This window comes from Varanus komodoensis, unplaced genomic scaffold (genome assembly GCF_004798865.1).
Source record: "Varanus komodoensis strain SLA01 unplaced genomic scaffold, ASM479886v1 scaffold1, whole genome shotgun sequence".
Taxonomy (NCBI): Eukaryota; Metazoa; Chordata; class Lepidosauria; order Squamata; family Varanidae; genus Varanus; species Varanus komodoensis.
In genome coordinates, this window is record NW_025335268.1 from 122,509,829 (window position 1) to 122,537,663 (window position 27,835).

Here is a 27,835-nt window from a genome sequence, read left to right on the forward strand (position 1 = left end):
TACACACTTCTGATTATGGTTGCGGGATTCACTCAAGCCTTGGACTGTGGCTATTTCCAGCATAGCATTTTGCTGCTTCAGGTGTGTACCACACGACCACTCGCCAAAGCTATGCAAACCCAGGCATATTTATTTAATAGGACAATTGACTCAATGGCTTTCATATGACCCAGAATATCCAGAGCTGAAAATGGCTTTCATTCAGGCTCTCAGAAATCTTAGTGTGCAGTTCTCCTGTGTACTGCTTTTTTGAGAAAAAAGAAATACTTTTCTGCTTTTTGCAAAACTGCCTTTGGAGACAGAGGGAACTACAGAAGTAGGGCTAAAACTATCATCAGCATCTCATGGGTTAATCACATTTACACCAGCCATAGATGTTGATAAGCATTAAGGAACCCAATTTGAGACAAAATTCTGAGTCTGCTTCCATGACCCTTTTAGTGCAAGGTATCACCATGTTTACACAGTGGTTTTTTACAATTAACCATTAAGATCGAATTTATGTCAGCCTTCGTATGTCAAGGGCCCTGAGCCATTTCTGCATACCAATTCACATAACCAACTAGTGGCCATTTGACTACTGAAGCTACATCTGGCCATGGGTTCTGCAAGGGTTGTTCAGCTCTAGTATAATCATGATCCCCAGGTTTGGAAAACATGGTAAACTGTGGATATAGCAGGAATATTAGACATGGTGACTGCATGCGCTGTGGCTTAAATAAGCCGCAATGAGTCCCAGCAAAGATATGAACCTGGCCATTGTCTATTGGCTATGAGACTATGACTTTGAGAAATAGATGAGTATTCTGAATAAAAAGCAATTTTATATTTACCTCCAGAAAGGATCTTTATGGGAATTACAATGCATAGTTCTGAATTATCAAAACACAGTGAGGATCTTGCAAATAATACACAGTTGAAATGGCTTTTTCCCTCCAAATATGAGTACAAAGATAAGAAAAAAAGAAACCACAGCAGCTTTTACCTATGGTTTTCCCTCACTGTATATGGACTAATCTGTTTCTGTACGACATCATTGTATACCAGTGATTAGGGATTGATGGTGAGGTACAGTAAGGCAGGCAACAGCAAAAGACAAGTGGTCTGCTCTTTTTCTCAAGGAAGCCTATACATTGCTTGCCAGCATGACTCCTCCTGCATGCCACAGGTCAGAAGGCAATTAAATATATTCTGGTTAATGTTAGAAGCCTGCTCCATTTACGCACAGCCTCAACTTTTGCCAGGGTCTTAGGGGCAGCAAGCCTTGGACATGAGTGGAGGTGAGAAGCACAGCTGTAGATACATGCAATGCAAAGGTCCTTAAAGCTCAACTCCACAAGAAGGGTCTCACTTTCAGCCAGCCCTGTGAGGACCAGTGTCTAGAAAATGCCCAGCACACGGATTTGACATTTTGAATTTCCTTATATTCAGGAAGGAAACAATCCAGAGATAAAGAAGGGGAAGCTGGTAAGATTTTTATAAATGAATGTTTTAGAATGTGTCACCTCTCCTACCATGCAACAACTTTCATCACAATGCCATATAATACAAGTTAATCTAGCTAATGAACACTGCAAGCTCTGCATGGAAATCGAGTGCCCACCACTGAAGCCTAAATCATCCTCCATTTCTCTTGTATGTTTACAGACTGAAGGGATGCATGGAAGAATTCCCTTGCCATATACTTGGTTGTGTGTACAGCTGCCTATCCAAGGATTTCTGCAATTGCAGTTCCTAAACCATCACAGCATATAAGGTTATGTACCTACCTACTGAAGATGAACAACAGATTATGTTTTTCATACTTTTCTGACAGATATCCCAGATTAGGGTTTCAACCTGATCTACTACCAACTGTTCCATGAATTCTAAATTCAATCTAAATTGCATAGATTATACAGCAGGAATGTGTTGTTTATTACAAGAAGTACAAATGTTTTCTGCCACCTAGAAGCTTGCCTATAGGATTTTTTCAGGTTTCTGTCTCCTAAACTTTCAGCTGAGCACTAAAGCTGAACCAAAAGAACAGGAGTGATACAAACTTATTCAAACAGCAACAGAGCTGCTCTAAGTTCCAAAGGATGCCTCCAGCCTGCATTTGGTACAATCTGCTGCCATTATTTACGCAGCCAGCAAGTAAACTCTGATTTGTAACTAGTTTGCATTCCACTTTTTCCTGACATTAAAACTGGAGTCTCTCTTCCTGGGGATTGCCCCATCTTGTTCACTATTAAAGTCTTTTTCTTTTCATTTATCTGTGAACTTGAGTCAACAGACCCATGCACCAATTTACCTGGACAGCGTTTACCTGTCTGCTTCATGATATAGAATCAGATTCCTTCCCTTTAGTTTTTGGACACATTCATCAAATAAAGAAGAATGAACTTGTTCCATTTTAATGTTTATTAAGAAAAAAATCCACCTTGACATTCAAGGTGAAGGAGGAACATGTGTACCATGAGCAACACACACACACACACACACACACACACACACACACACACACACACACAATCCCCTAATTCCATGACAGTGAAGGACAAAAGTAAAATGAAATAAGCTTAATGCAAATGCTCATGCTGTTTATTTGTCTGCAGCTTCTATAGATCCAAGGAGTATCTACAGACAAGAGGACTGCTAGGTGAATTTTCCCCCCCAGACTGACCAATCCTCTTTGGAACGAAATACTTTTCACTCTGCCCATCTCCCACTTTCATGTGGCATCCTTCATCACAGCATGATGAAGGATGAAGCTTCTGCTTCAGGATTCTTCTTAGTTTAATGATACTTTCAAAATAGTATTACTTGGTACTGCTCCCTGCAGGGATTCTGGATGAGGGCTCAGGCAGGCTGAATAACAAAATGGATCTGGGCAAACAGTGCAGCCGTGGGTTTTCTCCAATTCTTCCTGATTCTGGAAGGAAGTTTTTTAAAAGCCAGAGCCGATTTTGCATGTTTGAAATGCTGCAAGAGAATTGGGGGGTTGACTCCTGTCAGTGAAGATTCCCTGGCTTTATATTGTGGCTTCCAACCAAAGATCCAAAAAATATTAAATAAAGCCAGTTAAGCTTCTCTGAAATTTTATGTGAGATAGGCAATCATCCTTTATGTTTGGAAGAATGATATCAAAGGTGAAAGAGGTATCCAACAGCAGCCTAGTGACTGAAATCACTTAGTCAAGGGGCTTCCTTGTATAATTTCTGCTAAGCCAAATCCCACAATCTACTTCAATGGTACATTGAATTATGGCTGCAGAACATGCATGTACATGGAAACATGCAAGCCCACATGGGTGATTTCAGCTGGCTTTTAAAGGACTTCACCCTCGTTCTTCCCTATGACATTTTTTAAGGAGCAGAAAATCACTAAGTACATTTTTACCTGCTTTCTTGTCCTTGTTTTCCCCGTCCGAAGCTTGATGTACCTTGCTATCAATTCATTGCGACCTAATGCAAAGAAAGCAAATAGAAAACATGGTGAAAACCAAAACCTTCCTCCCACACATCCTAGAGTAGAAAAGGCTGCCCTCTGAGAAGACACAACCATCTCCTTTGCTTCCTTAATCTGGAAAACACCCAACGTGCGATTTCTAGTTTAATGAAATTTTACCAGAAGGTGGTGCTAACACAACACTTGGCCAAATGAACAAGATAGCCGGGAAAGGCTGTGCTTAAGGCCCAGGTTGCTTATGTATCAAACAAGCACTCCACAGAGGATGGCAAATGAACATGAAACCACGCTGTGCGTGTCGTGCCTTCTCAAGCGGGACAAAAGCATGGGGCAGCCAGAAAACCAGCGGAGGGGCACTGCTCTCATTGTGTTTGTTAAATGACATGCTCCTGCAAAGCTGGGAAAGGGAGTCCCAAGACCCAGTGGCCATTGCTGAGGACAATCCCACGAACCTGGATTGCTTTTTTGCCTGGGGTGCTCTGTCTCGCTGTCTGTAAGACAGCTCTGCCTGGCTTTCCAAAGGGATCTCAAGAAAACGTTGGGAGTCAAGGCGCTATCAAAAAGAAGAACGTGGAGCTTCCTCGAAGCTTGGGGTCTGATTTTTGCGACACCGAACAGGACAGCACACAACCCCAGGGGGCATTTTGACTGGCATGGGTGTTTTAAAACAGCACTTTCCAACCTCCACGTCCTAATTTGAAGCAGAAGAGCTTTTGCTCCAGATTTTACAAGCCAGCTGTGGCCAATCTAAATTCAAACGTCAGAGCAGCTGGGAGCTCTCTTTCCCTTCATTCCCCTCCCCTATGAGTGTTGTGGGGGTGGGGAAGAATGGGGAAGGGGAAGCATGCCAGATTTATTTTAATGGACCAGATGGTGGTGGCTGGAGCTAGCTCAAATGCCCTCGCAGCTAACTTAGAAGATCTCTTAAAAAAAAAAAAAAGACAGAGCGACGAAGCAACTGTAATTGCCAATGCCCTGTATTCCTTTCAGGGCAGGCTCTGAATGTTAGTTCTGAGAACAGGCTTCTTTCTGTAAATGAAGACATACGGCGGCGATCCCTCGCCCAGGCCTCTCCCCGCCCCCCACAGCCAGCCCTCCCCCCCAACACACAATCCCAGTCTTCAACAGACAAGGCCAGGTGCTCTGCACTGCACTGTAGGGCTATGGGGTCAAACAGTACCATGTGAGAAGGAAAAAGAAGGACGATACCACACTGAAGTAACAATGCCCTCATCATAAAAGCCAGCTGTCTCACAGCACTCCCCCTGACATGTGCCGTTCCTGACATGAGGGGGGAAAAGCCGTCCTCCGTGCACTTGCTTCTCCCTGACGGGGGTGCAGGGAGGGGCAGCGTAGCTCTGCGAACCTCTCAGTACGTCAGAGTTCACAATACGACCCTGCTGACAGCCCGGTCCGGTCTGGACCATGCCTTAGCAGAGCCTCCTTTCCTCGAAGGACAAGTAGAAGTATCTGTGAGTAACTGCCCCTGTGTTCTACGCTCGGGACAGGCAAACCTGCTAATGTTGGATTACAGCTCCCATCAGCCTCCACCAACAATGGGCAATGGACAGGGATTATGGCAGCCAAAGACATTTCGAGGGCGCCAGGTTGCCTGCACTGTTCCAGGCTGTGCACTACTGTAGCATCACATGCAACTCAGAAATACTCTATTTAAATTCGTGTTACAACCCCCCCCCCCCCCCCCGCAATTCACAGCTGAGGAAAGGGAGGCACAGAGCTCAGATAATCACCATGGAAGCTTGAAGAACCACCCCTGCAATTTTAATTGAGAAGAAAGTACTCTTCTTCTCCATATTCATGATTTTTCTTACACATGCATTTTGGACTAAGAAAGATTAATTTGGGAAGAGTCTGGAGAGCACTGGAGATACTGAGAGACTGGTGCTTCTTTCAGGGAAGCTGTCACAAAGCTATAAAATGTGCCAATGCAACACAGCAGTTCCGTATTAAAAGCACCCGTGTTTAGCCTGACAACTGTTTAACTTTTTAAGATCTCCAGGATTTAAAACTGTTAAGAGCTCTAGATTAGACCAGCCATTGTATATTGAAATAACTATACTCATTGCATGGGTGTGTGTGGATGGGGGGGATAAAACAGATTTTCCACCTACACAAATGCCTGTTAAACATCCCACACTAAAGGGAAAAGCAAGCAAGCAAACAAAAAGTACCACCAAATGAACATGAATTATCCTTTGCTCCTTCCCCATGACTGGGCCAGTTTCTCCAGTCCACAGTTCCTATGCAGTCCACTGTACAACAGCAACTCATTTATGAATTTGCTTTAGTTTAGTAACAAAATTATCTATTGATTCCTGCTGCTTCATCAAATTTGTACTGCCAAAACTGGTACCTTGCATTGTTTTCTTTTTGCTCTTGGTTCACAATAATTCATAGGGTGGTCGTGTACCCTACTTTAATGGTGACTGCCCCATTTGAAGACATCATCTATGTGCCAGTTTGTCCAATCCCAGTGAAAAGTGAACAAAACCAAAGCAGTAAGGGAGAAGCAAGGGACTTGACACTGGCCGTCAACAACTGGCACTTGACAGCAGACTGTATTTTTATTTATATTATTGTAATGATTTCAAAATGTGCACCTTTACATATAAATTAGCAACTGTGAATATTATGCAAATCTTTTTGTCCTCCTCTTTGTGATGCATGTCCCCTTTTGAACAATACGCAAGTGGTTACCCTGTCCTTGAATGCATTTAAGCTTCTGCAGGGTTTTTGCACTGCATTACATTCCAATGTAATGAAAGGCTTAAAGGCAATTATACAATTTCAGGCTGAGTGGTAGTTTTGGTGACAGTTAGGGTGGCTGAACCTTCTGCATCCACCTTCCTATTTCACCAAGATTACCTGTTAAATAAATTTTGCTGGTGGCATCAGCAATGACACTGGGCACTGCCAAAGGCCCACATCCCAAGAAGGGCCCACTGACAACAACCCCGTGAGTTGTTTCTCTTCATCACGGCAACCTCTGTGCAACTTGCCTTTTGCTCTGGCCCTGAGGGTGAGGAGGAGAAGTGGCAGTAGGTGCCACTGCCACTTGCACACCAGCTTTCTGTTTGTCAAGCAAATAACTGGCAGTGATGATAAGGAGAATAAGGACATTAGAAATCGGTGACAATAGCATTGAGAGGCTTCGCTCACTAAAGGAGAAGGCTCACTGAGGTTGCCTTGCCGAAGGGAACTCAAAACCTGGACCCAGCACTGACTGGCATAAACTGGTCCACTGTATGCAGATATAAACTGATACAGATATTCACTGTTGTCTGCTACATGCCTGCAGAGGAATGACTAATTCACAGAGGAAACATGACCACTCTTCATGCCATATGGTATGCTTGTTTGTGTGTTTGTGAGCTCAGAGATTTTATATATACATGGTTTGAAGGAAAGCAGAATAGCACAATGTTGTCCCTATGCCCCTCTCTAAAAGCATCCCTGTAAGAAACAGAAACAGACCTTGACTTGTGCTTGTCCTAGCCATCAAGTACTCCAAAAACTGCTTCCAGCAGCTATCATTCACTTTAGCCTTTGAGGGTCATCTCCCTGCTCAGCATCCCAGCAGAAGCTAGCTGTGGTTGCATTGTTAGTTCTCTCCTTTTCAGCAGGCAACTTAGAAACAATCACAGGGCAAGTCTTTAACTCTCTTCTCAATTCTTTATGCAGGGTCTGTAGGACCTTCATCCTTCCTTCTTCAGTCTTCCAATCTTCTCTCAGTTTAATGGAGTTGCAATATGAGCTCAGACTGGATGAGTCTGAGACAAGGCCTGGGCTATTAGGTCCAACAGAGTGCTAGGCTTTATTCATTTAAAATATTTCTTGGCCACCTTTCAGGCCAGGAGTACACCCAAGACATACAACCGTAAAACTCAGGATCGACATAAAACTCACATGCATTAATAAAGATAATAAAAAGAGCAATCGCAAACTAGGCACAAAGCCTCCAGAGAAACTGAAGAGTCAGATATTATGCTCTTGATCACATCCCAACTAGGAACTTTTTGAGCAGCCATTTTGTGAAATGCCCAGCCCCCATTAACCTGCAGTGCATCCTAACAGTAAATATACACAGAACCTACATCATATTTTACAGGGATGGCAACCATTTTATTACCAATAGCAAATCCTGCTCACTGCAGTTATTTCTGTGGAGTGTGTGAATTTGCCCATCACTTATGCCATGGGTCCTCAAACTACGGCCCGCAGGCCGGATTTGGCCCGCCATGCCCATTTATCCGGCCCGATCTCTGAGTGACTCCAAAAACTCTGACCCGGAGCAGGCATTCTTTAAGACTGAGCAGAGAGAGAGCCGGCGCATGCCCAAATTGCAAAATTGCAACAGCTCAACTGCGTGTGCACCGGCCCCCCTCCCCCATTGCACGCATATACAGAGTAGGAATACGGAGCGGGAAACAGAAGAGAGGTGAGCAGAAGCGAAAGAGAGATGAAGATGAAGAAAGGATTGAAGGTAACAGAAATATGACTTTTAAAATCTATTTTTAATTATGCAAGCCTGGGGGCGGACAGGCTGGGGGTGGCCGGGCCTGCACCCGCCGCCACCTTTCAAATGGCCCCCTGTTGAAAAAGTTTGAGGACCCCTGACTTATGCTTTTTGTGGGGTGGAGGGGTTTAGCTTTGGGAAGGTGTCTTGTGTGAATTGAATGATCATGGTTTTTGAGGGACAAAGTCACATTCTTTGCAGGGCTACCGACTTACAGGAACACTGCTATGATCTTTGCCTGGTTAGTTGCCACCAAGCCCTACAGCAATAACCCCAAGAGATGCATTAGCACAAGTATTGTCTCAAGAGGAAGAACAGGGCCTGACTGCACAAACAGAAAATTTAAACCTGCGTATCTATTATGATATATCAACACTGGCTGGCTGAGACCCCACACCCACTGCTTCCACTGGCTTCAGAAAAAGAATACAGAGTGCAAGCCAGGCCTAAGGTGCAAGAGCTGGAGTACTTTAAAGGTATTTACAATTCCTGTCCAGTGGAGAAGGTGAAGGAGAGGAGAATCAACCAAAACAGAGTCGGCTTAAATATGGTTGGGCAATTTAAGTATGGAAACTAAATGCATTTTATCCTTATACAATTTGCGTTATATACCATCCCTGACATTGCCCTTTAAGTTCTTAACATGTATGCATAGCATAAGACTCCTCTCCCCACATTTCTCCACTGCACATGTATCAGTTTTCTAGCTGCATTTTTTCCAATTGTACATTTAGTGTCCAGTTGCATGCTGATCAACAAAGAAAGAAACAAGAAAGCAGCCCTGGCTATGAGATAGTACAAAAATGAAAATCTTCTTCTGCCACTGCTGCCACCACCCCAACCCATTGCAGAGGGCATAGGGGGCCCAAATAAATTCCAGGGCAAAAGAACATGCTGCTCAAGTGTGTACAGCCCCTGTCAGTTGAGCCTCTTGTCCAGCAACCCCCCAGCCCTTTTGGTTAGGAGGATCACATTTGGAATATTAATACTGCTGTAGGCACTCTCTCAAAATGGGGCGGGGATGTAACTTGCCCAACAATGAAGGACTTGACAGGGGCAGCATCTGAGTACCAAGACAAAATTACTCTTTTGAACCCACAGTTTCCTGCTCCCAAGCATATTTCACAGGAGGCAACCTGATGAAGGTCTGAGACAAGAAACTTGGCCAAGAAGCTGAGTACAAGGCAGAAGTGGGAGACCCGAGTCTGAAATATCAGATCACGTATCTGCCCCCACAAAGCACACCTAAATACCACTTCTACAGAAGATAAACTGGCACTGACACACATATCAAGTAAGACACATATCACTCATGATAAACCAGACCGGAAAAGAAATCACACTCAGCCCAGGTTAAGCACTCCTCTTGCTTCCTGCCCTCCAGGATGCTCTGTGGTACCCTCCAGCGTGGGCTGCAGCCACCCACAATTTTTATTCTCTAAGAATGCCTCTTCAGCCCATATGGGGCACTTCGCTTTACAGCCTTCCAGCCGCCCAGTTATTAAAAAAATATTAAATGCACTTTATAAAAGTATTTAAGAAATAAAAATCAAGAAGGTCAGGGAACCTGGTAGATGTCAAAAGAGGTGGCCCACAGGGAACATGTTGGAAAGCCCAGCTTAAGTCTGCTAAGTGAAAACAGGCAAGAATTCAGCATGGGAAACTAAGCGGGCATTTTAGGCTTAACTCCATGTCACCATCCATGTCCACAAGCCCCTATGTAACACAAACCCAGGTATGCTACAACACATCAATACTTATGACAGATTTGCAGCGGTTACTTGAAGCCATCCAGCAAACAGCTACATAATGAACCTGGAGATGGAGGTAATTTTGCTTAGGCAGCATTCAATTAGCTTCCTTTGTCCCTCCTACTTACTTCCCTGAAGTTCCTATGTAAATTTATTAGCTGATCCTTAACTAAAAAAACTTCAAACAATTGCTTGTGAGTGGCTCTCCCCCACGTGGGATCTGACATCATACTAGATCAAAGCAGCACTTCTTTTCAGTGGGGGAAGTGTTTTAATTGACTCAGGATGTCCAGGTTCTATGCTGACTAAACCATTGTTTCCATGGATATAAACTGCATGCCCCCCACTTGGGAGAAAAGAACTTAGCTTTCTACAGACATTCAAAATTTTGCCTATGGAAATTTCGCCTTCCTGGCTTATAGCATTCAACACTTAAAAAATTAAATCTCAGTGCTAGATAAAATCCCATTTTCCAGTATGCTTTTAATATTCTTTTTACATATATCTGAATGTTTACCTTGTTTTCCTATACAAAACTTACATTTTATATGGAACAGAGGAGAAGAAAACAGCATGTTTAATGAGCCACTTGATTTAAAGGAAAGGTGTGCAAGAAACAGAGTTTTCCTTGGCTCTTTGCTGGCTAGACTGTTTGCTTTTTATCCCCACAGACCTGATCTGCTGCATCACAGAAGTATTCATTCCCCTTTCCCTGTTTGGGAAGGGTGACAAGGAGTCGGCCTTTTTCTGTGCAGAACTCATCCAAGTCTGTTGTGGGCTGGCTCAGAATTAATTTCACTGGCTCAGAATTAATTTTGCTTGGCCAGCACATCCTGCCATGTGCATACTTTAGGGTAACACACAATAGTTGTTCCTTTGGTTTGAGATTCTCCCTTGTAATTACAACCCATCGTTAAATAACCCAGTGGTCCAGGTTCAGATGTCACATTCCACAACTTATGAAGGAGTTATCATGGTCTCTGGCACAAAAGCAGAAAAGGTGGGCATTCTCTCTCTGATCTGACTTGTGTATAACAGCCCATTGGTTCTTTAACTGAAGAGTTATTAAAAAGGAGGAGAGAGCTGGCCATTATTGACTGTGTGACAGGAAACTGGGTAGATGTATAAATGGGAGGCTGTAATTCTCTGCAGGTGTAGGTGGTTTCTGAAACCAGCAAACTCTCCCTTTAGAAACATTTAACTTTGCATTGATAAATGTCTGGATTTCATTTTACTAACAATAAGTGAGTAATAGATTTATTTGTGAATGAGTTTATGGATGAATGGTCTTATGCTAGTGCTGTTGTTCACATTTTAAATACCGTATTTTTTGCTCTATAAGACGCACTTTTCCCCCCCTCAAAAGTAAGGGGAAATGTCTGTGCATCTTATAGAGCGAATGTGAGTGTGCCCGACGCCCGGGACGCTGCTGGCTGCCTACACCACGTGGCACCACCTGGCCGGCACGCGCTCGGCACGCGCTGCTCCGCCCCCCCCCCCGGCGCAGGTGAGAGCTGTTAATCACAGGTCGGTGTGTGTTTTCAAATGGCAACCCATCTTTTAATGAAGCCCATGGAAAAATTATGGGGAATGTGCCTGTGATTATCAGGAAGCTTTCCATGGATCCCTCCTCTAAAAACTAGGTGCGTCTTATGGTCAGGTGAGTCTTATAGAGCGAAAAATACGTAATCGTCTAACAGATCAAGCCTGTGCAGCTTTACTTAGAAGTAAGCCCTATTGAGTTCAGTGGGTTTTATTCCCAATAAATAGGTACAGAATTGTGGCCTTAGCTCATTAAATGATCCTTGCACTGGTTGGATACATTACAATATTTACAGTTAACTTTTTTTGCATTCTGTAGGTGTGACATCTGTTGGAATACCAAACTGACTTGAGAGTAGGATGAAAAGCAGAAGAGAGACCTACTTCACCATGACAGCAGTAGCAATATTCTAGTCATGCTGATCATGTGCCTAAGACTTCGCTCAGCTTTTGACTACTGTGAGGATAGAGGGAACAGTACAATGACAGGGAAAGTGGAAGAACTGCCTGGCCAATGCTGTGCTTTGCTTCTGACCCTGAAGCTGAAGCTCCAAACTCTGTGGGGAAGTCTGCAGATCATAGTGGTGAAACCTGGGGATGCCATGGGCAAAACACCACCACTTTTTAAGATAACCTCCAATCAGGGATGGTAAGCATGATATGTGAACTCAGACACCTGGGTTGCTTATGGCTAAACAACAAAAGATGAGTTAACTGCTGGGTTGTTTGGCCTCTAGGTTTGGGTTCACACATCATGTTCAAAACTGCTGATCTGATCAAGCCAACCAGAGGTTATTTTTCAGAAAGTGGAGGTGGCTCTCACACAAGGAATGTCCCCACAAATCATGACTTACATAACCCATAATTTGCTGCCATGAGGTGCTATCTGGGTCTATATTTTTCACCAGAGCAGCAACAGCATAGCAAGCAGTTAATCTGAGGTTTACAACAGTAGTCAGGATTAGAGGCTTCAATCTTTCAAATCAAACTCGTATTCTGATATGAACCTTGACTAGAGAGGCAAGCACAGCATTTATGACCCAATATTGTCTTAGACCTAGCTTGGGGTAGTCAAACCACTGCGTCTAATGTAAGTCAAACTAACATACTAAATCAGACCCCAATAGATTTAGGGCACTAGAACATTTTCTAAAAATGTTTTCATCTCAAAATACTCAAGAAAAGTTCACATCATTGTGGGCAGTTCATGTGATGTTCACTCCATGCTTAAGCAATGAGCTGGCTGAGCTGAGGAGCCAGGCTAGGGCTGAATAAAATCCATTTCCCTCTGAGTATTACCTGCTCCCTGCAGAGGTGATGCAAAAGCACAGCAGAGAATAACTTGGTAAGCATCATCTCCCAATAAATTAAAGCATTGTAGTATCTCTTGGACCACTATAACCTTCATTATAAATAAATAAGAAACTACCAGAATGCTGCATTAGTAAATACCAGGCTCCTGTAGATGGGGCCACTTGTTCAAGAGTTATTGAAAGTAAAGCACCCTTTTCCTTACAGGAAAAATGCTTGCATAGATTTCATCTGAAAGACCTTAATTCCTATGGTCTTGTTCTAAGGGATGTAAAATGTTGACAGATAATTTTAATGAGGGTAAAGGAATCCACCAACACCTTCATTGTAACCAGCTGATGTCCTGCAAGAATGCCAGTGGCTGTGATTTTACTGTTGATGACTGATAAGACCATTGGTGTGGATTAGGCAATGGAGAACACAATGTCTTATTCAGGTTGCCTCTAAGTTAGAAGCTTACAAATGATGCCATAGATTTTTTGTTTCTCGTATTAATTTAAAGGATTTTTATCCACTATAGCCTCAAGGAAGTTATGAGACATCTATCACCTCTCTGGAACAGCCACTTATGGCCCCTATGAATGTCAGGAAACCAGCTAGATAAATCATTGATCTGAAGCAGTATAGCAAGTTATATCCCTTTCAATGTAAAATTAAAAGTTTCTAGTCCATGTCAAAATATAGATGGGTAAGTGAGAAGAACTGGAGGCTGGCAGTCTCTCTTCAGACTATGCAGGTTTGAAACATCATTGAAATGACAAGACAAATAAGCAATTACTTGTCAAGCTACAGTACACAGTTGTATAATTCCCCCCTCTGCAACAAAGACTTTTTAAATGTGCCAGGCTTGTAAGTGTATTACTTATTCTATTGTGTTGTTTGACAGCTGTTTTACCTTGTTTTGCTCTGGAAACTCTGCTGAAATATGATAAAATTCTACTAATTAATGAATGGGCAGCAACCTCTTGGATAACTGTCAGGAGATCAGGTGCACGCAGGACTTTAAAAAACAATGATGTGAGCCTGCAATCACCCTGGCATTTTCTTTTGCCCCAGGTCTGACTTGTGCTCAATTTCAGTAAGAAAAATTGTTCACCGATATCCTCACTGTAGCACATTTATGTCTGTTCAACAGACTGGTTGCTAGAAGTCACTGCTGCGAAGTGGACTGACAGCAGGGTTTGAATATGGGAGGTTCTGCCTTGATAAAGGCTTTATTGGGCATATTTAGGTCAAGTCTCAGTCCCTGAGACTTAAGGCTTTCCTTCAAAACATTACATATATTGTGTGCTTATGGAAGTTTGTGGGCTCTTAACACTGTCCATCCTCCCAGGGCCTCTTCTGTCTTTTCCAGCCATTTTTGTGGCTTAAAAAAAGTGAGGATAATGCAGTATTTTCCTGGATGTTGCCACTGTTGGCTACAGAAGCCTTGTGTAATGTCTACATTTCACTCTATACCACAGTGCTACTTTTTGTTGTCCAATGAAACATAGAAATGTCAAGAAAGGCTGACAGGAAAAACCCCTGAAAAAGAATGTTCTACTTGTATAAAAGGCATTTTTCTTCCAGCAATGAAAATGGAAGCAGCAGCCTTGGTAATTCACCAGGCCTCACGTAGAGAAACCTTTCATTCCTCCATGTGTAAGAACAACACCAGATATTACATGGAAAATGCATGTAGCAACCTGACTTAAGTGGTGTCCATGTCCTATTTTTGCATCTGGATGGCCACAACGGAAACATTACCCCTGGTCTAACCCAGCAAGCACTTCTCACATGTTTAGAAGTTTGAAACTGAGGACAAAGGAGTATTGGAAGGGGGGGATGAAAGATCCAGCTGCAGGGAGTAGGGTTAAACAAGCTGTTCTCCCTCTCGTGCCCCTCTGATCAAACCCCCAGCCTCCCCCAGCTGCTTTTCACAGATAACCTCTGCAACCGGCAGGAGACAACTATATGCATCTCCTGAATAACATCCAGTTTGGTCCTCAAAAGGACTTGCAACAACCCTATGAGGTAGGCTTGTAAAGGAACACACTGTAAAGCACTTTGAAAATTAGAAGGGCTATATAAATAACAGTGTAGTGTGCTGATTCGAGTGTTGGACTGGGACTTGGGTTCCAGTCACCACTGACTCATTCATGAAGCTCACTGGGTAACTTTTGGCCAGTCAGTCACTCTCTGCCCAACGTATGTCACAGGATGCATTTGAGAGGATAAAAATGGAGTTGAGGAGAACCATGCAAGCCACGCTGAGTTCCTCCAAAGAAAAAAAGGGCAGGATAGCCATGCAATCTAATGATAATAAAATAATATTTTTAAAGTAGCGGCAGCAGGCAAACATCTCACAGATCTGCTTTCTCTTTCCACGGCATTTGTTACTGCTTGTGCTTGCGAATGCAGCACTGATTGAGAAGATTCCTCCATTCGTAGGCTCTTCGCCCTCTGGGGCACCTGCCACGGCCGTCTCTCTGGTACTGGCAGGCACTGCAGACCTGCCGCTGTTCAGCTGTCCTGGTCCCGTGATTCACCAGAGGCTGTGCCATTCCCTCTCGGAGGGCACGTCCTCCTCCAAATTACTACATTCCCCAAATTCCTCTTCCCTGACACCACCACGTGAACCAGTTGGACGGCTCTGTTAAAAATAACCTTGTGGGGCAACCTTCCAGCCAATCGGCTCTCGGCAGCATACCAGCCCGGGCGGAGTGCAACTCAAGTTACACCTGCTGTCTGGGGCAAGCGCGAAGCCTCCCATGTGCCTAGCTAGGCTCCCTCACCCAGCGGAGCAGAAAGAAGTCCCCCTTTGCCATACACGGACCAGCCCCTCTGCTGCCTCTCTCCCCTCTGGCACGCTGGCCACCGTTCAAGTCTATAGGTTACCAGAGGTCACAGCTCTCCCCTTCCTTCTCCTCAGTCACTCTGTGCAGCAGCTGGGAGATCAGTGTCTGTGACTGGCTCACTCATTAGCCAAGTATGACCCATTTATCGTGGGCGTTCAGCTCGCCTAGTCAGTGTTCAGGGATTCCTGAGGCATTCTGCTTCTAGCACCTGCCTTGAAATGAAGCTATCTTTGACCTTCTGAAAGCCCCTCTCTGCTCCTGTTCACCCGCTAACTTACCCAAGCCTGGAAAGGTTCAGAAGCAATGTCTCACCAAGCTCAGTGGAGACAAGAAGCCCCACAGCTGAAGCACCCACAGCTCCGGCTTTAAGGGGATGTTTTAGCAAGCCGTGCTTAGTGCTCTTTGTACAGAGCACAGCGTAACCGTAAAAAAGAAATGGAGGCCCGGTCGGATTTTGTAGAAAGCATTTTGAACATTAGCGGCTAAAATACCATAGAAGACTAGCTGTATTTGCAGAACACCAAATCAGTATTATTATGTAAATACATTTATTTCAAATACGTTTACACTACAAGGTGAACATGCCTGCAGGTGGCTTACAAACAAAACACAAAACTAAACTAAAACAGAAGCATAAAGCAGCAGCAATGTAAAAAATTCCAGTCTATACAATAATATGGGCATCCATTCATTTAAAAGCAAGGTGGAATATTCAGGCCTATCAAAGTCCATTTAATAACAGTCAGGGAGAGAGATTATTTTATTGTTGTTCTGAATGGTGTACCTAGCCGTTATATTTACACAATCCTGAGGCACCTGCATCCTGCAGTGGCTACAAGTGTTGGACTGGGGGCGGGGGCGGGGGGGGGGTTCTGGTTCCCACTTGGCCCTGAAGCTTATAGGGTGACTTTGAGCCAGTCACCAACTCTCAGCTTTACTTACTTCAGAGTGTTGTGAGGATAAAATTGAGAAAAGAATTATGTAAACTGCCTTGTGAGCACTTATATTCTGCCTTGTGTTCCTTGTAGGAAAAACAGGCAGAATATAAATGTAATAAATAAATAAGTTCCTTACAGAAGGAAATGTGCTCAGCCCCCTATTCCAGTGTCATGCTCTGTTATTTAGGCTCTGTACACACACACACACACACACACACGCTAGAAAGGGGGGCACTGGTTGACATGTTTGCACATGCAAAACAGTTTTGGAGTGGATTCTCCGCAGGGGATGAAATGGGTTGAAGTGCAATAAATCTGGAGGGTGCCAGCCTGGGGAAGGCTCAGATGGAGAAATATGCCATGCCAAGTGTGTGTTTGCTGGAAAGGTCAGCAGCAACATCCATGACTGAGGTGGTACTTTCCCCACATGTGTGATCAACAGCACATATGCAGCCTTTCTCCATGTGTGCAGGCCCAAGAAGGGCTGAGACTGATCACCAGGCGGAGGAAGAAATACATTGTGTGAAATAGGCCCTCACATCTCAACAGAACAGAAATTTAAATGCATAAAGGATTGAAGTTGCTGTTTGTGAAAATGGAATTACTTAGAATTACAGCAGATAAATTATTTGAGCACTGATGGGTGCACCCTAAAATATTTATCTTTACTTGCATACTTAAAATGGGCAACAAACCAGGTAAAAAAAGACAGCCAAGAATACATGTCATTTTACCATATGGCCTATTGAGCACATATCTATGACATGCACCTGGCAAACTGCTCCAAAACTGCATGCATATATTCCATCTGTGATGTGCTACAGCTGTTTCTTAAAATGCAAGCACCAAAAGGCCTACATGTGAAGCATACATTGGTCACAAAGCGGACACTGGCACAATGCGAAGATTTTACAACATTAGCTTAAGGATGAAAGCTTTACAGTAAGGCAGTGTTTTCTTTTTAAATTCCCAGAACATTTGGAATTCAATTATCTGAGTGGATTTGTGTGTGCGTATGGCATTTCATTAAAATTGGAAGGGACAAGAAGCAAAGCAACAAGTATTTTCATCTTCATTTCATTACCTGAAGTTATTTGTAAGGTAAGCTGTTGACCTGTAACAAGTTAAGAAGAGCTATGCTGGATGAGCTCAAGGGTCCATCTAGACCAGCGTTCTGCTTACACAGTGACCAACCAGCTGCACATGGGAACAGCACCGCTGCTGATAAGATTTGTCATTCAAGATGTCAAAAGGCCACCTTTGGCTCAGAGATCATGGACAGCAACTGTTCTAGATATATAATGAAATGGAAAAGAAAGCTCTGCCAGGTAGAAACTCACAGGACACTTCTCAGCCAGCATCTTGAGCAAATGGTGCTGTCATTGTTGCTACTTTACACCCCACTCAAGTATGCTTCAAGTAACACTGCAGAGTCTACTGGGCACAAGAGAACAATCTTATATCAAAGGCCAGAAAAGACCTGTGGCAGAGCACTTGGTCTTAGCAAGCTTTCTTCTGCACCAAAGAGATGCAAGAGGAGGGCAAATGGGCTTCAGAGATGTAGGGGTTTATTTCCAAGCAGGCATCCCCAGTCAAGGCAGGCTTTGCCGCAAATGGGCTGCTTGCATTACAACCAATGAATTTAGATTCCTCTCTCTTCCACCTCATTTCAAAAGGTATGTACAAGCTGCCTATCCCAATCTCCTTCTGCCCAACTCTATTCTGGGATGAAGTCCAACCAAAAAACAAATTCACCCTACTCCTGCTGCAGAGAAGAGACTGCTTGAAGAATCAGAGGTGCTGCAAAATGTGAAGCAAGAAAAATGAACTTCTAGACTGAAAACTGGCTGAATTGGGGGGGGGGGGAGGACAGAACAGGGGTTCTGTTTCTTTAAGCAACTGCCAGATGTCTGCAAGTTGCTGGAAAAACCAGTTTGTACATGAGGGCTTGATGAACAAAGGCCAAGCTCCCCAGCAGCACTCCAGCTACTCCTGGAGAAATCTAAAAAATGTGCCTCTTCTGAACCTTCCATCACTGCCTCTGTCACAGGGACCCTGGCCCACGGGGACCCCTGCTAAGCTGGCTACATCTGGGGATACAGAATGAGAGGCAAGAGCCAATATACCACCATGCCCTAGGGTAGGTCAACAGCATGAGGGGCAGTCTACCATGTTGCATTACTCAATGAGGGGAAGCACAAGTACAGGTGATATCAGCAATGCAATCCCAGGGCCTGCTTTTAATGGCAGAGCTGGCTTGAGAACAAGTGACGTGCCAACAAAAAGTCTCTGAACATGAGCAGTTTCCTTGCAACAGCCCATTTACCTACATTTAGAACTAGGGGAAAGGTTTCCAGAGCAAAGGACAGAGTTTCCTCCTACTTCCAGAAATTAGCCATTGGAATGACTGCAGTCTACAATGTAACTTGGTTCAGGAGAAGGAAGCACCTCTGACTTCAGCCAATTGTTTTCAGCTATAATATACAGAGCTTGTTATCTAGAACCATTATGTGAGCCACATAGGAGCTGCTTAAAACTGAGCACCTCCTTTGCATCTTGGAGAATATTTAAGTGACCCCATCTATATATGTCCTAGAGAACTGGCAATCATGGTCCTGCCATGGTGCTAATACCACGAGAAGACGTATGTGCTTGGGCCCCAGCTACATGGCAAGGGTCTTTTAAGTGTTCTCCCATCCTCACAGGATCTGCACATAGCTAAAGCACCTGCACAGCTGGGAGATCTAAAGCACACCAGATTTTACTCAGGACACTGGGTGAAGCAGAAAACATTCCGCCTTTGGTCTCAAACTCAAGCAAGCTTTGATTTCAAAATACTGACAAAAACAATACTGTGCCAAAAGCAATAGGCAATGTTACCTTCCCATCCCTGACTCATTTGACTTGATCATTAATCCTATGTTTGTTAACATGAAGGTCCATTCCTATGGAGATAGCACTTTGAGGTCACAAACATAGGATTATGACATCACAAAGGGAACTCTAGCAGGATCAGATGACTAGGAAGCAGCTATAGATTGTTTACACATTTCACTCTGCAGCAACAGGATATAGTTGAAATGAACCCTAAGATAGATAACAAAACCTGGAGCAGTGTGCGCAATGGAAGACTGGATCATTTAGAAGCCAGTCAGATAAACCACCTGTGGTGGCAGCCTGGATTTTTCACATTCATGTCAAACTGGAGTGGAGAATTCTTCATTGGTTTTCAAAGCTTTCTGAAGGCACATTAGATGTGATGGGTTGACACCGAAAAGCAACTGCCTTGCTGTCAATGAAAGTTGAAAGCTAAGAAATGTATCCAGAACAACTCTGATTCTATCTTTGTTGCATGATGCTATAGGAGGTTTTTTTTGGTTATCTTTCACATTAGAAACATGCTAATTGCCACCGTTTGAGAATGGCAACTGATAAAACATCACCTTTCCTCCTCCTTCTCTCCAAACAGTGGAGATGAACCAATATACACTGATTTTTGGATCCAACAATATGCCAGGGGCTGATTTGGCAAATTCCTATCCACAGAGATCTCCTTCTCCAAGGAATTGACACTGCAAGCCCATCTGAGTTTGTAACTCCAATGTAATATGCTTACACAAGTGGAGCACTTACATAAGGAGGATTTAGATGGTGTTTTGGGAAGCTCAGGATGGCCACTGGCATATTACTGGAACTGACTGAAAAGACAAAATGTTTGTTATCCTAGCATAAAACCAGAACAGTTAAAATCTGTATCAGAACTTGTTCATAAACCCAAAGATAGAAAAGAGGGGTGTCAATGAGTCCATAAAAGTGAGTCATATTCTGCTATCTATGAGAATAAGCTGGTCTAAGGGGTAAGATGGAATGTCAATGACTTAATTAGGATATATTTCATATACAAACAAGAGGATTCCAAGATGGGAGGGGCTGCCCCAATGAAAATGGATTTATGGCACAATCCTGCACAATCCTGCAATTTGGCATAGTGGTTAGCATGTTGGACTGGGACTCGAGAGATCCAGGTTCTAGTCACCACTCAGCCATAAAGCTCACGGGGAGACTTTGGGCCAGTCACTGACTCTCAGCCTAACCTAACCTACTGCACAGGTTGTTCTGAGTATAAAATTAAGAAGACAAAGATTACATAAACTGTTTTGGATTCCTTGCAGGAAAAAGGTGGGATAAGAATATAATTGATTAATAAATGGATTCTCAGAAGTTATTCCTATTAGGTTCACTGGTGCTTACTCCCCAGTAAGTGAGTATAGGATCGAAGTCTTAGCCTTTTGCAAGTCATAGCTCCATAGTGAGATGCAGATTTTGTTTCGCGCCATGTTGCTCGTCTTCCTTCCCAAACACAAGGAAGTGGCAATGAGCAAACTTTGAAAAGAGAATGAAGTGTTTTGTTTGTAACCTGCATGAGAGGCCAAATAAACTACCTTTCACACCCAAAGGCAGGCATGTGGGATCCTCAAGCAGACAAAAATCAATCTCTCTTTAACAGGAATGAACTTACCAAACCAGTCGGTCAAGCCAGGCAGAGAGAAGAGTGGGAGGGAAGGGAGAGGTGAGGCATAAGGGAGTGGGAGGGATATATAGACTGAGGGAAGTACAAAGGAAATATGAATCACCCATCTAGGGAAGAAGAGTTCAACACCGCCGTAGAGTTTTTTATTTGCTTCAAGATGGCCACCCCCATAAACACTGTTTCATACAAAGTGGCCTTTACACAGACCATCTCCTTCACCACCACCCCCATGATCAGGAAGATAAAACACAAGAAGCTAGCCAGCAATGCAGACTGGAAAACAACTGGCTGAGTTGCCAGAAGCAAAATTTGCTTTTAGCCTCTGAGGTCTGTGTGTCAGAGGTACATATTTCAAACTTCAAAATGTTTATGAGAAACAAATTCCTACTCCCCCACCTGGATGTTGCCAGCCAATGGTTGGAGGGATTTAGTACAATCATGATAATTGAATGGCTATTGTACCAGACCAATTCAACATTATAGAAATAATAGCAGGAAAAAGATGATGACCACAACTACAACTATGACAACAACACAATGGATCAAATTTTCAGCTACAGGAGGGGCATCATCATATATTTATCTTCACAATTATTTTACAGAACAAATGATATTCTAAGTGTTATCCATAGTCATCCAGGAAGATTTACTATAAAACAAGGATTTTGTACCAGGTTTGTACAATTGTACAAATAAACATTCAGAACCATCATTCTGTTTACTCATCACATCAGTAGCGTACTGCCCACTGTCTTATTCAATTACACCAACATACATTGCTCAACTGTTTTAGAACCATACAGGTCACAATACATTCCCTGCCTTGCCACTACAGTTTAACAGATGCTAACAGTGTGCACAAAGTTTAACAGTGTGGTTTAGTGGTGAGAGTATCAGTTCAGGACTTGAGAAACCCAGGTTCAAATTCTCACTCAGCCAGGGAGTTCTCTGGATGGTTTTGGACCAATTATCCTCTCTCAACCGAACTTAAAAATGGAAAGGGGAGAAGAGAACTGTGTGAATTGCCTTGATCTCTTTGAAGGAAAGATGGGATGTGTGTTTGTATAATAAATAATCCCTGTTGTTGTTAGTTGCGAAGTCGTGTCTGACCCATCATGACCCCATGGACAACATTCCTCCAGGCCTTCCTGTCCTCTACCCTCCCCCGGAGTCCACTTAAGCTCATACCAACTGCTTCAGTGACTCCATCTAGCCACCTCATCCTCTGCCGTCCCCTTCTTCTTTTGCTGTCTATTGTTCCCAGCATTAGACTCTTCTCCAGGAAGCCCTTCCTTCTCATTAGGTGGCCAAAGTATTTGAGTTTCATCTTCAAGATCTGGCCTTCTAAAGAGCTGTCAGGGTTGATCTCCTCTAGGACTGACCGGTTTGACCGCCTTGCTGTCCAAGGGACTCGCAGGAGTCTCCTCCAGCACCACAATTCAAAGGCCTCAATCCTTTGGCACTCAGCCTTCCTTATGGTCCAGCTTTCACAGCCATACACTGCAACTGGGAAAACCACAGCCTTGACTATACGCACCTTTGTTGTCAGGGTGATGTCTCTGCTTTTTAGTATGCTATCTAGATTTGTCATAGCTTTTCTCCCCAGGAGCAAGCGTCTTTTAATTTCTTGGCTGAAGTCCCTATCTGCGGTGATCTTGGGGCCCAGGAAAATAAAAACCCCATGGACAGTACCAAAATAATCCCTACTCCATGCCTTTTGACTCTCCAATGAATTACCTTTGGGACTTGTCTGGAACCTGATTAAAACCATGTGATCTGGTCTCACTCACCATACATTTTGCCTTCGTCCGAGAGGATAATCTTCCGCCGTCCACAGGGCGGATATATTGCCAGTGCCTCCTGGAAACTCTGCTCAATGTCTGGACTCCACACTCCTTCGGCATCATTGTCCAGACTCTTGTCCATCCCCTCCTGTCCATCTTCTCGCCCCTCCCCGGGGCTGCTGCTGGCGTTCCAGCTGTTGGACGCTATTGTGATGGCTGCTCTGGGCTCTGACCCTGAGCCCTAAATGGCAACTCGTCAACCTAAGGAGCAAACAGAGATGATGGATTAAGCATGCTTCTAGTGTTAGTGCTACGACACTTATAACTTTAGACTAGTGATGTGTGAAGAATCCAGTTTAGAGGTGGGAATCCACTGAATTTCCTTGGCTTGGATCCCTAGACACTGGCCCACTTTCTCTGAGCCCTAAGTCCACCTTGGGCCAAGTGTTTGCATGGGCACCTGCAGGAAAAGAGTCCAAGCAAGTTTGTGAAGCTTATTTGCACACACGCTGCCCACACACCCACGAGCAAGCAGGGTTTTGCTTCCCCATACATGAATTGCAGAATGTGTGTACTTTGTGCAAATAATTAAGGACTTTTGAGCAAAGAAGCTGCTAGCATTCATGCACTTGATCTTGGTTCAGCTCACTTCCTGGCCAGGTGCAGAGAAGAAGTCTGGCAAGCACAAGACAGCTGGATTCCAATCTGTCCTTTGTATCTGTATTCTGCACTCTTTAAGTCAAAAGCAAATGGGAAATCATGATGAGAGAGCCTAATTATGGGGAGCCATGAAGGAGGCAGAGCTGAAGAGCAGCCTGTATAAAGATGCTTTTTGTGCAGAAAGGACAAAAAAATATGAGTGGAAAATGCAGGAAGGCCTCCTGGAGCCCAATATCTACCATGCCCATGCACTTCAAACCCAAATATATCTGATTTCTCTCACAGGGATAATTTCATAGACATAACTGGATGGGCAACTTGTGACCCTCCAGATGGTCCAGTCTACAACTCTCATCAGCCCTAGCAAACATAGCCAGTTAGGCTCAGATAGCATGGGGTGCCAAAAGTTTATAGAAATGAGCTATCCATAACTAGATTTTTCCCCTGAGAATTTAAAGGCAGTCCATCTTTCAGAAACATCTTTAATATCCATTTAAAAAAACAACCCAACAGATTCGCATTTACTGGCTGGAAATCAATCAGGTTAAGGAAGTCTTCTGGTCAAGAGATTACAAGCGTATTGTGATCCCACTGCAACCCACCCACCCTTTTAACAAGCATGACGACCTATTCCTACATATATGAAGTGGTAGCTTTTGAAAACTGTATTCTCCTAAAGTTATATAAGCAGCAGTTGACACAGAAGCAGAAGCTGCCTAACTCAGCATGAGAGATCCATGGCATGAAGTAGGTCTCCCATGTAAAATCTGGAAGTTACTAAGGAACCATGCAAATATAAGCTCTGGGGGATGTTGTTTTTCCTCAAGCAATTTTCAAGCTTTCAGAGTTGTGGAGAAAGGACTGAAATGCAGCATGATTCATATTTAGAAAGTGTCCAGGAGGGCTAAAATTGTCAGTAATCAAGGAACATTTCTTCTGTTCTTAGCAAAACTCCTGATTCTTTCCTCAATAAAACTGCTAAACTGTCTGTAAGAAACTACTCCCTGCCTCACTATCTCTGCTAATGGTATGCTTCTTGTGATTTCGTATGCTACTTCCGTACTTCTCCCATTACCTCAATACACAGAGAAGCTTATGGAAATCCTTAGTCATTTGTATGCACAAACTTCCTTACTTTGAATATTGAACCTGCAAAGGTGCAGCCCTTATGCAATCTCACAGGAAGCAGCCAAAAGGGGCAGATACAAGCCTACCCATTTCAGAATCTCATAATGAAACATTTCAGTTCAACTACTTCTCTGTGTTAAATTTTTTGAGATATTTATACTCAAACATGACAACATTTTTGTTTAGTAAATATAAATCAAACATTCTAACAGTAGGGAATGTTATACTTGATTGATCTATTGCTGTGAATCTTAATGCTCAGGATTCTAAACATTTTGTACACATGGATCTTTCATAGGAGAAACCAGTACTTAGAATGAAGTAGCGATGTTATGATGGCCCAGTTCAGCCAAGTATTTCAAGCTTCATGAACAAAGGATTCTAAGGCAAGGCAAGGAAGAGCACTGGGGCTGAGCGCTCCAGCCCCCTCACCATCACTTGGCAGCTTCAGCACTTAATGTTGGTTAATCCACTAGGGAAATAAAAAATGAAATGAAACAAGCCAAGAGCAGAATGTTGAGGACGGGCAAGAGGAAGAGTACTTGGCTTGGACAATCATTCATGGCTTCATAAACCATGGTCAATCTTTTAGGTCTGGAGAGACCATTTAGGTGAATCAAGAGAACTAGCATTTTGCTCGTGGTACATCACTACAATGTGCAAGTTTCTAACAGCAGAAGGGATCCAATTCTTGCAAGAGTAGACAGGAGGTCAATTCAGAGATTGGAATAAAGTAGTCCAGAAAAATGAGACTAGGTCACATATGGCTATCCACCCTCTGATGTCACCATAGATCAACTGTACTTTGATATCAAAGTATTACTCCTGAAATAGTAAAGCCCAACTTCCTCTTAACAAAAATTGACACAGAAAAACCAAGTGTTTGACAGGAGGTGCACCATACTATAAATCAGCAGATGGTAGTGTTGTGCACTTATGTCAACACCAGAGGTCTGCCATAAAATTGGGACAGTCTGGTTCTTATTCATTTAAGGTAGAAATTCAACCATCAGATTCCTCTGAGCCACAGAAAGTAGGATAGATACAAAACAATTATCTGGCCCGCACCCTGGTAAAAGAAAAAGCACTATTTCATTTTCACATGCCTGGTTAAATCTGATGTAATATAAACAAATTAAATCATATACTTTTAATCTCTAGAAAGAGTATCCTAAACAGCTATCAAACATAATGGGGTAACAAGAAGTACACAAAAGAAGGGCTGAAAAGCCTCTCCTGAAAACCACAAGAACCTCCTGAACAGCAGGAAGGAGAAACTGCCTCAAATGCAGACCTCCACTCGAAAAGTGTGCCTCTGTTCCTTTTTGGACATTTCTCACTCTGCCTCGCTTGTGTGCTGTAGCCTATTCCAGAGGATCTACCAGACCTGGGGGCAGGGGAAGGAAGGTCTGCTTCTCTGAGTGCTTGTTAGGATACAAGCTCTCTGGTTAAAGACCTCTTTTTATGCAGAAAAAGGAGCAATTGAGGAAAAATAGACTTCTGATGTTACATATTAGAAATAAGTGTCAGGTATTGGATTTACTGCTCTAGACAAGGGAACTAGAAAATCATCAAAGGCTAAGAGCAATCATCTTGCTTTTTCCCAAGACAGGCAATTTTGTATTCCAATGTATTTCCTCTCTTCACACAAGTAATCCAAATGTGTTCCATTCTCTCTCTCTCTCTCTCTCTCTCTCTCTCTCTCTCTCTCTCTCTCTCTAATAAAAAACAGTCAGGTTAGCTTTATTCTGTAACAAAAGAGGGTGCTGATGCCCAAACTAAAACAGCTCTTGAAGTACGAAAGGAACTCTGGTCTCTTAAGCCAAACAGCTGTCAAAGGATAAAGGCACTAGCCCACATCTCAAAGTTGGAAGCCTGTCGTATTCTGTCTGGGATGCAGTCATGGTTCAGGAAGCACAGGAACAGAAAGGAGCAATTGCTTCAGCCAGTAAGGAACTGAAAATGCTGGAAAATCCCATTGTGTCTTGTGCTGTAGCTAGAGGATAAGGTGTGAGAACAACTGGCGGGCTTTTCGTTTTCACCATTTTATTTCTCAAATAATTGCATTTTGCATCTTGTGGAGAAATGTTAGTTTGCCAAGTTGCCTGCACTTATTTCTGGTAAGATCTAAACACCACCTTAAAGTTTATTTAGAATCAGATCTCACTTTATTCAGTGGAATCTACTTCAAAATAAGCATGTCTTCAGATAAGCAATCTTGCTTGGTCACAGAGAGATCCAAAAATAAAGTAGGAAAGAATGATATAAAATAAATCCATTTCTTGCTCCTAAGCAGATAGACTTCTGCAGGGCATGCAGGCTACACTACTGGGAAATCTGGATCATGCTCCTAGGTTATATAAAGGTCCTTTGTAGTTGCAAACCCATATATTTTAATGGTTATAGCACAGAGAATATGCAGGAATATGTCGATTTCAAAAATGAAACCTGATTTAATTGGTGTTGTAAAAATGCTACGTTGCTTTGTGATTTCAAAATCAGGATATGAAATTAAAGATCAGAGTTGACACAGAGGAAACACACACACCACTTTTTATGGTATTCGTGTTGGCCAAGTCTTCCCGGTTCTCCCTCAGCAAGGTGTGTGGGGCACAGATGCTAGTTAAGTTGTGGGCCTTGAAACAGGGCCTGCACTCCGACTCCCTCTCTCCTCCACTCCCCCAGAGCAGCAGAGTGTGTTGCAATAACTTGTTCGGCAGCGGCAGCTGCTCCTGGGGAGCGGAGAGGAGAGAACTGTCTCCCTCGCAAGAGGCTTCCCGGATAGAGTACAACAAAGGGATCCAGTACAGACATCTCCTTTTAAAGAAACTGCCGACAACGAGCTGGCTCAAGTGTTTCCATGATTTTTTTAAAGTAACTTCTTTTTGTCTGCTCTCCGAGCTCCGTGATGTCACCCAGTCTCCCTCCTGCTCCCCCTCCCCCTCCACCCACCCCACCCCTTCTTTGGGAGCAGTGTAGCCAAATAAGGAGATCAGAACCACAGCAGCGAGCCAAAGAGAAGGGGCGGGATGAAGGGGAGACGGCTGTCCACACATGGCACCCAACACGCTCTTGTTCATAGGCGTGCTCTTCTGTCACACACAGAGGGGGTGGGGAGCTGTGAGAGGTGCCCAGAGATCAGGGAATATTTAGAGGCCAGGATAAGCCAGGAAGCACAAGAACAGGCAAACGTGTGCGCAGATGTGTTCGCAGAATTAACTGTCAGAGGCATTTGAAACACATTGACAGCGACTCTGCGGTTCAAGCAGTCTGGGGCACAAGCTTCAGTAGCAAGGCTGTTTTTCTTGAACATGACCCAGTAACAGACAGACACGTTTTCGCTCTCTTCCCCCCCCTCTCCCTTTT

The 27,835-nt window shown here is 43.5% G+C and overlaps 1 protein-coding gene across 3 annotated transcripts in view; it reads right to left on the reverse strand.

Annotated features, from left to right (window-relative positions):
• The window catches only part of TEAD3 (TEA domain transcription factor 3), a 95,286-nt gene that overhangs the window by 16,158 nt on the left and 51,293 nt on the right, over nucleotides 1-27,835 (reverse strand). For all 3 annotated transcript variants that reach the window (XM_044443617.1, XM_044443626.1, XM_044443634.1), the window contains exons 2-3: nucleotides 22,688-22,942; nucleotides 3,382-3,446 (exon numbers count right to left, since the gene is read on the reverse strand). In XM_044443617.1, coding sequence (XP_044299552.1) covers nucleotides 3,382-3,446; nucleotides 22,688-22,823 — 201 coding nt within the window. In that variant the 5' untranslated portion in view covers nucleotides 22,824-22,942. The remainder of the gene's footprint in view (nucleotides 1-3,381; nucleotides 3,447-22,687; nucleotides 22,943-27,835) is intronic.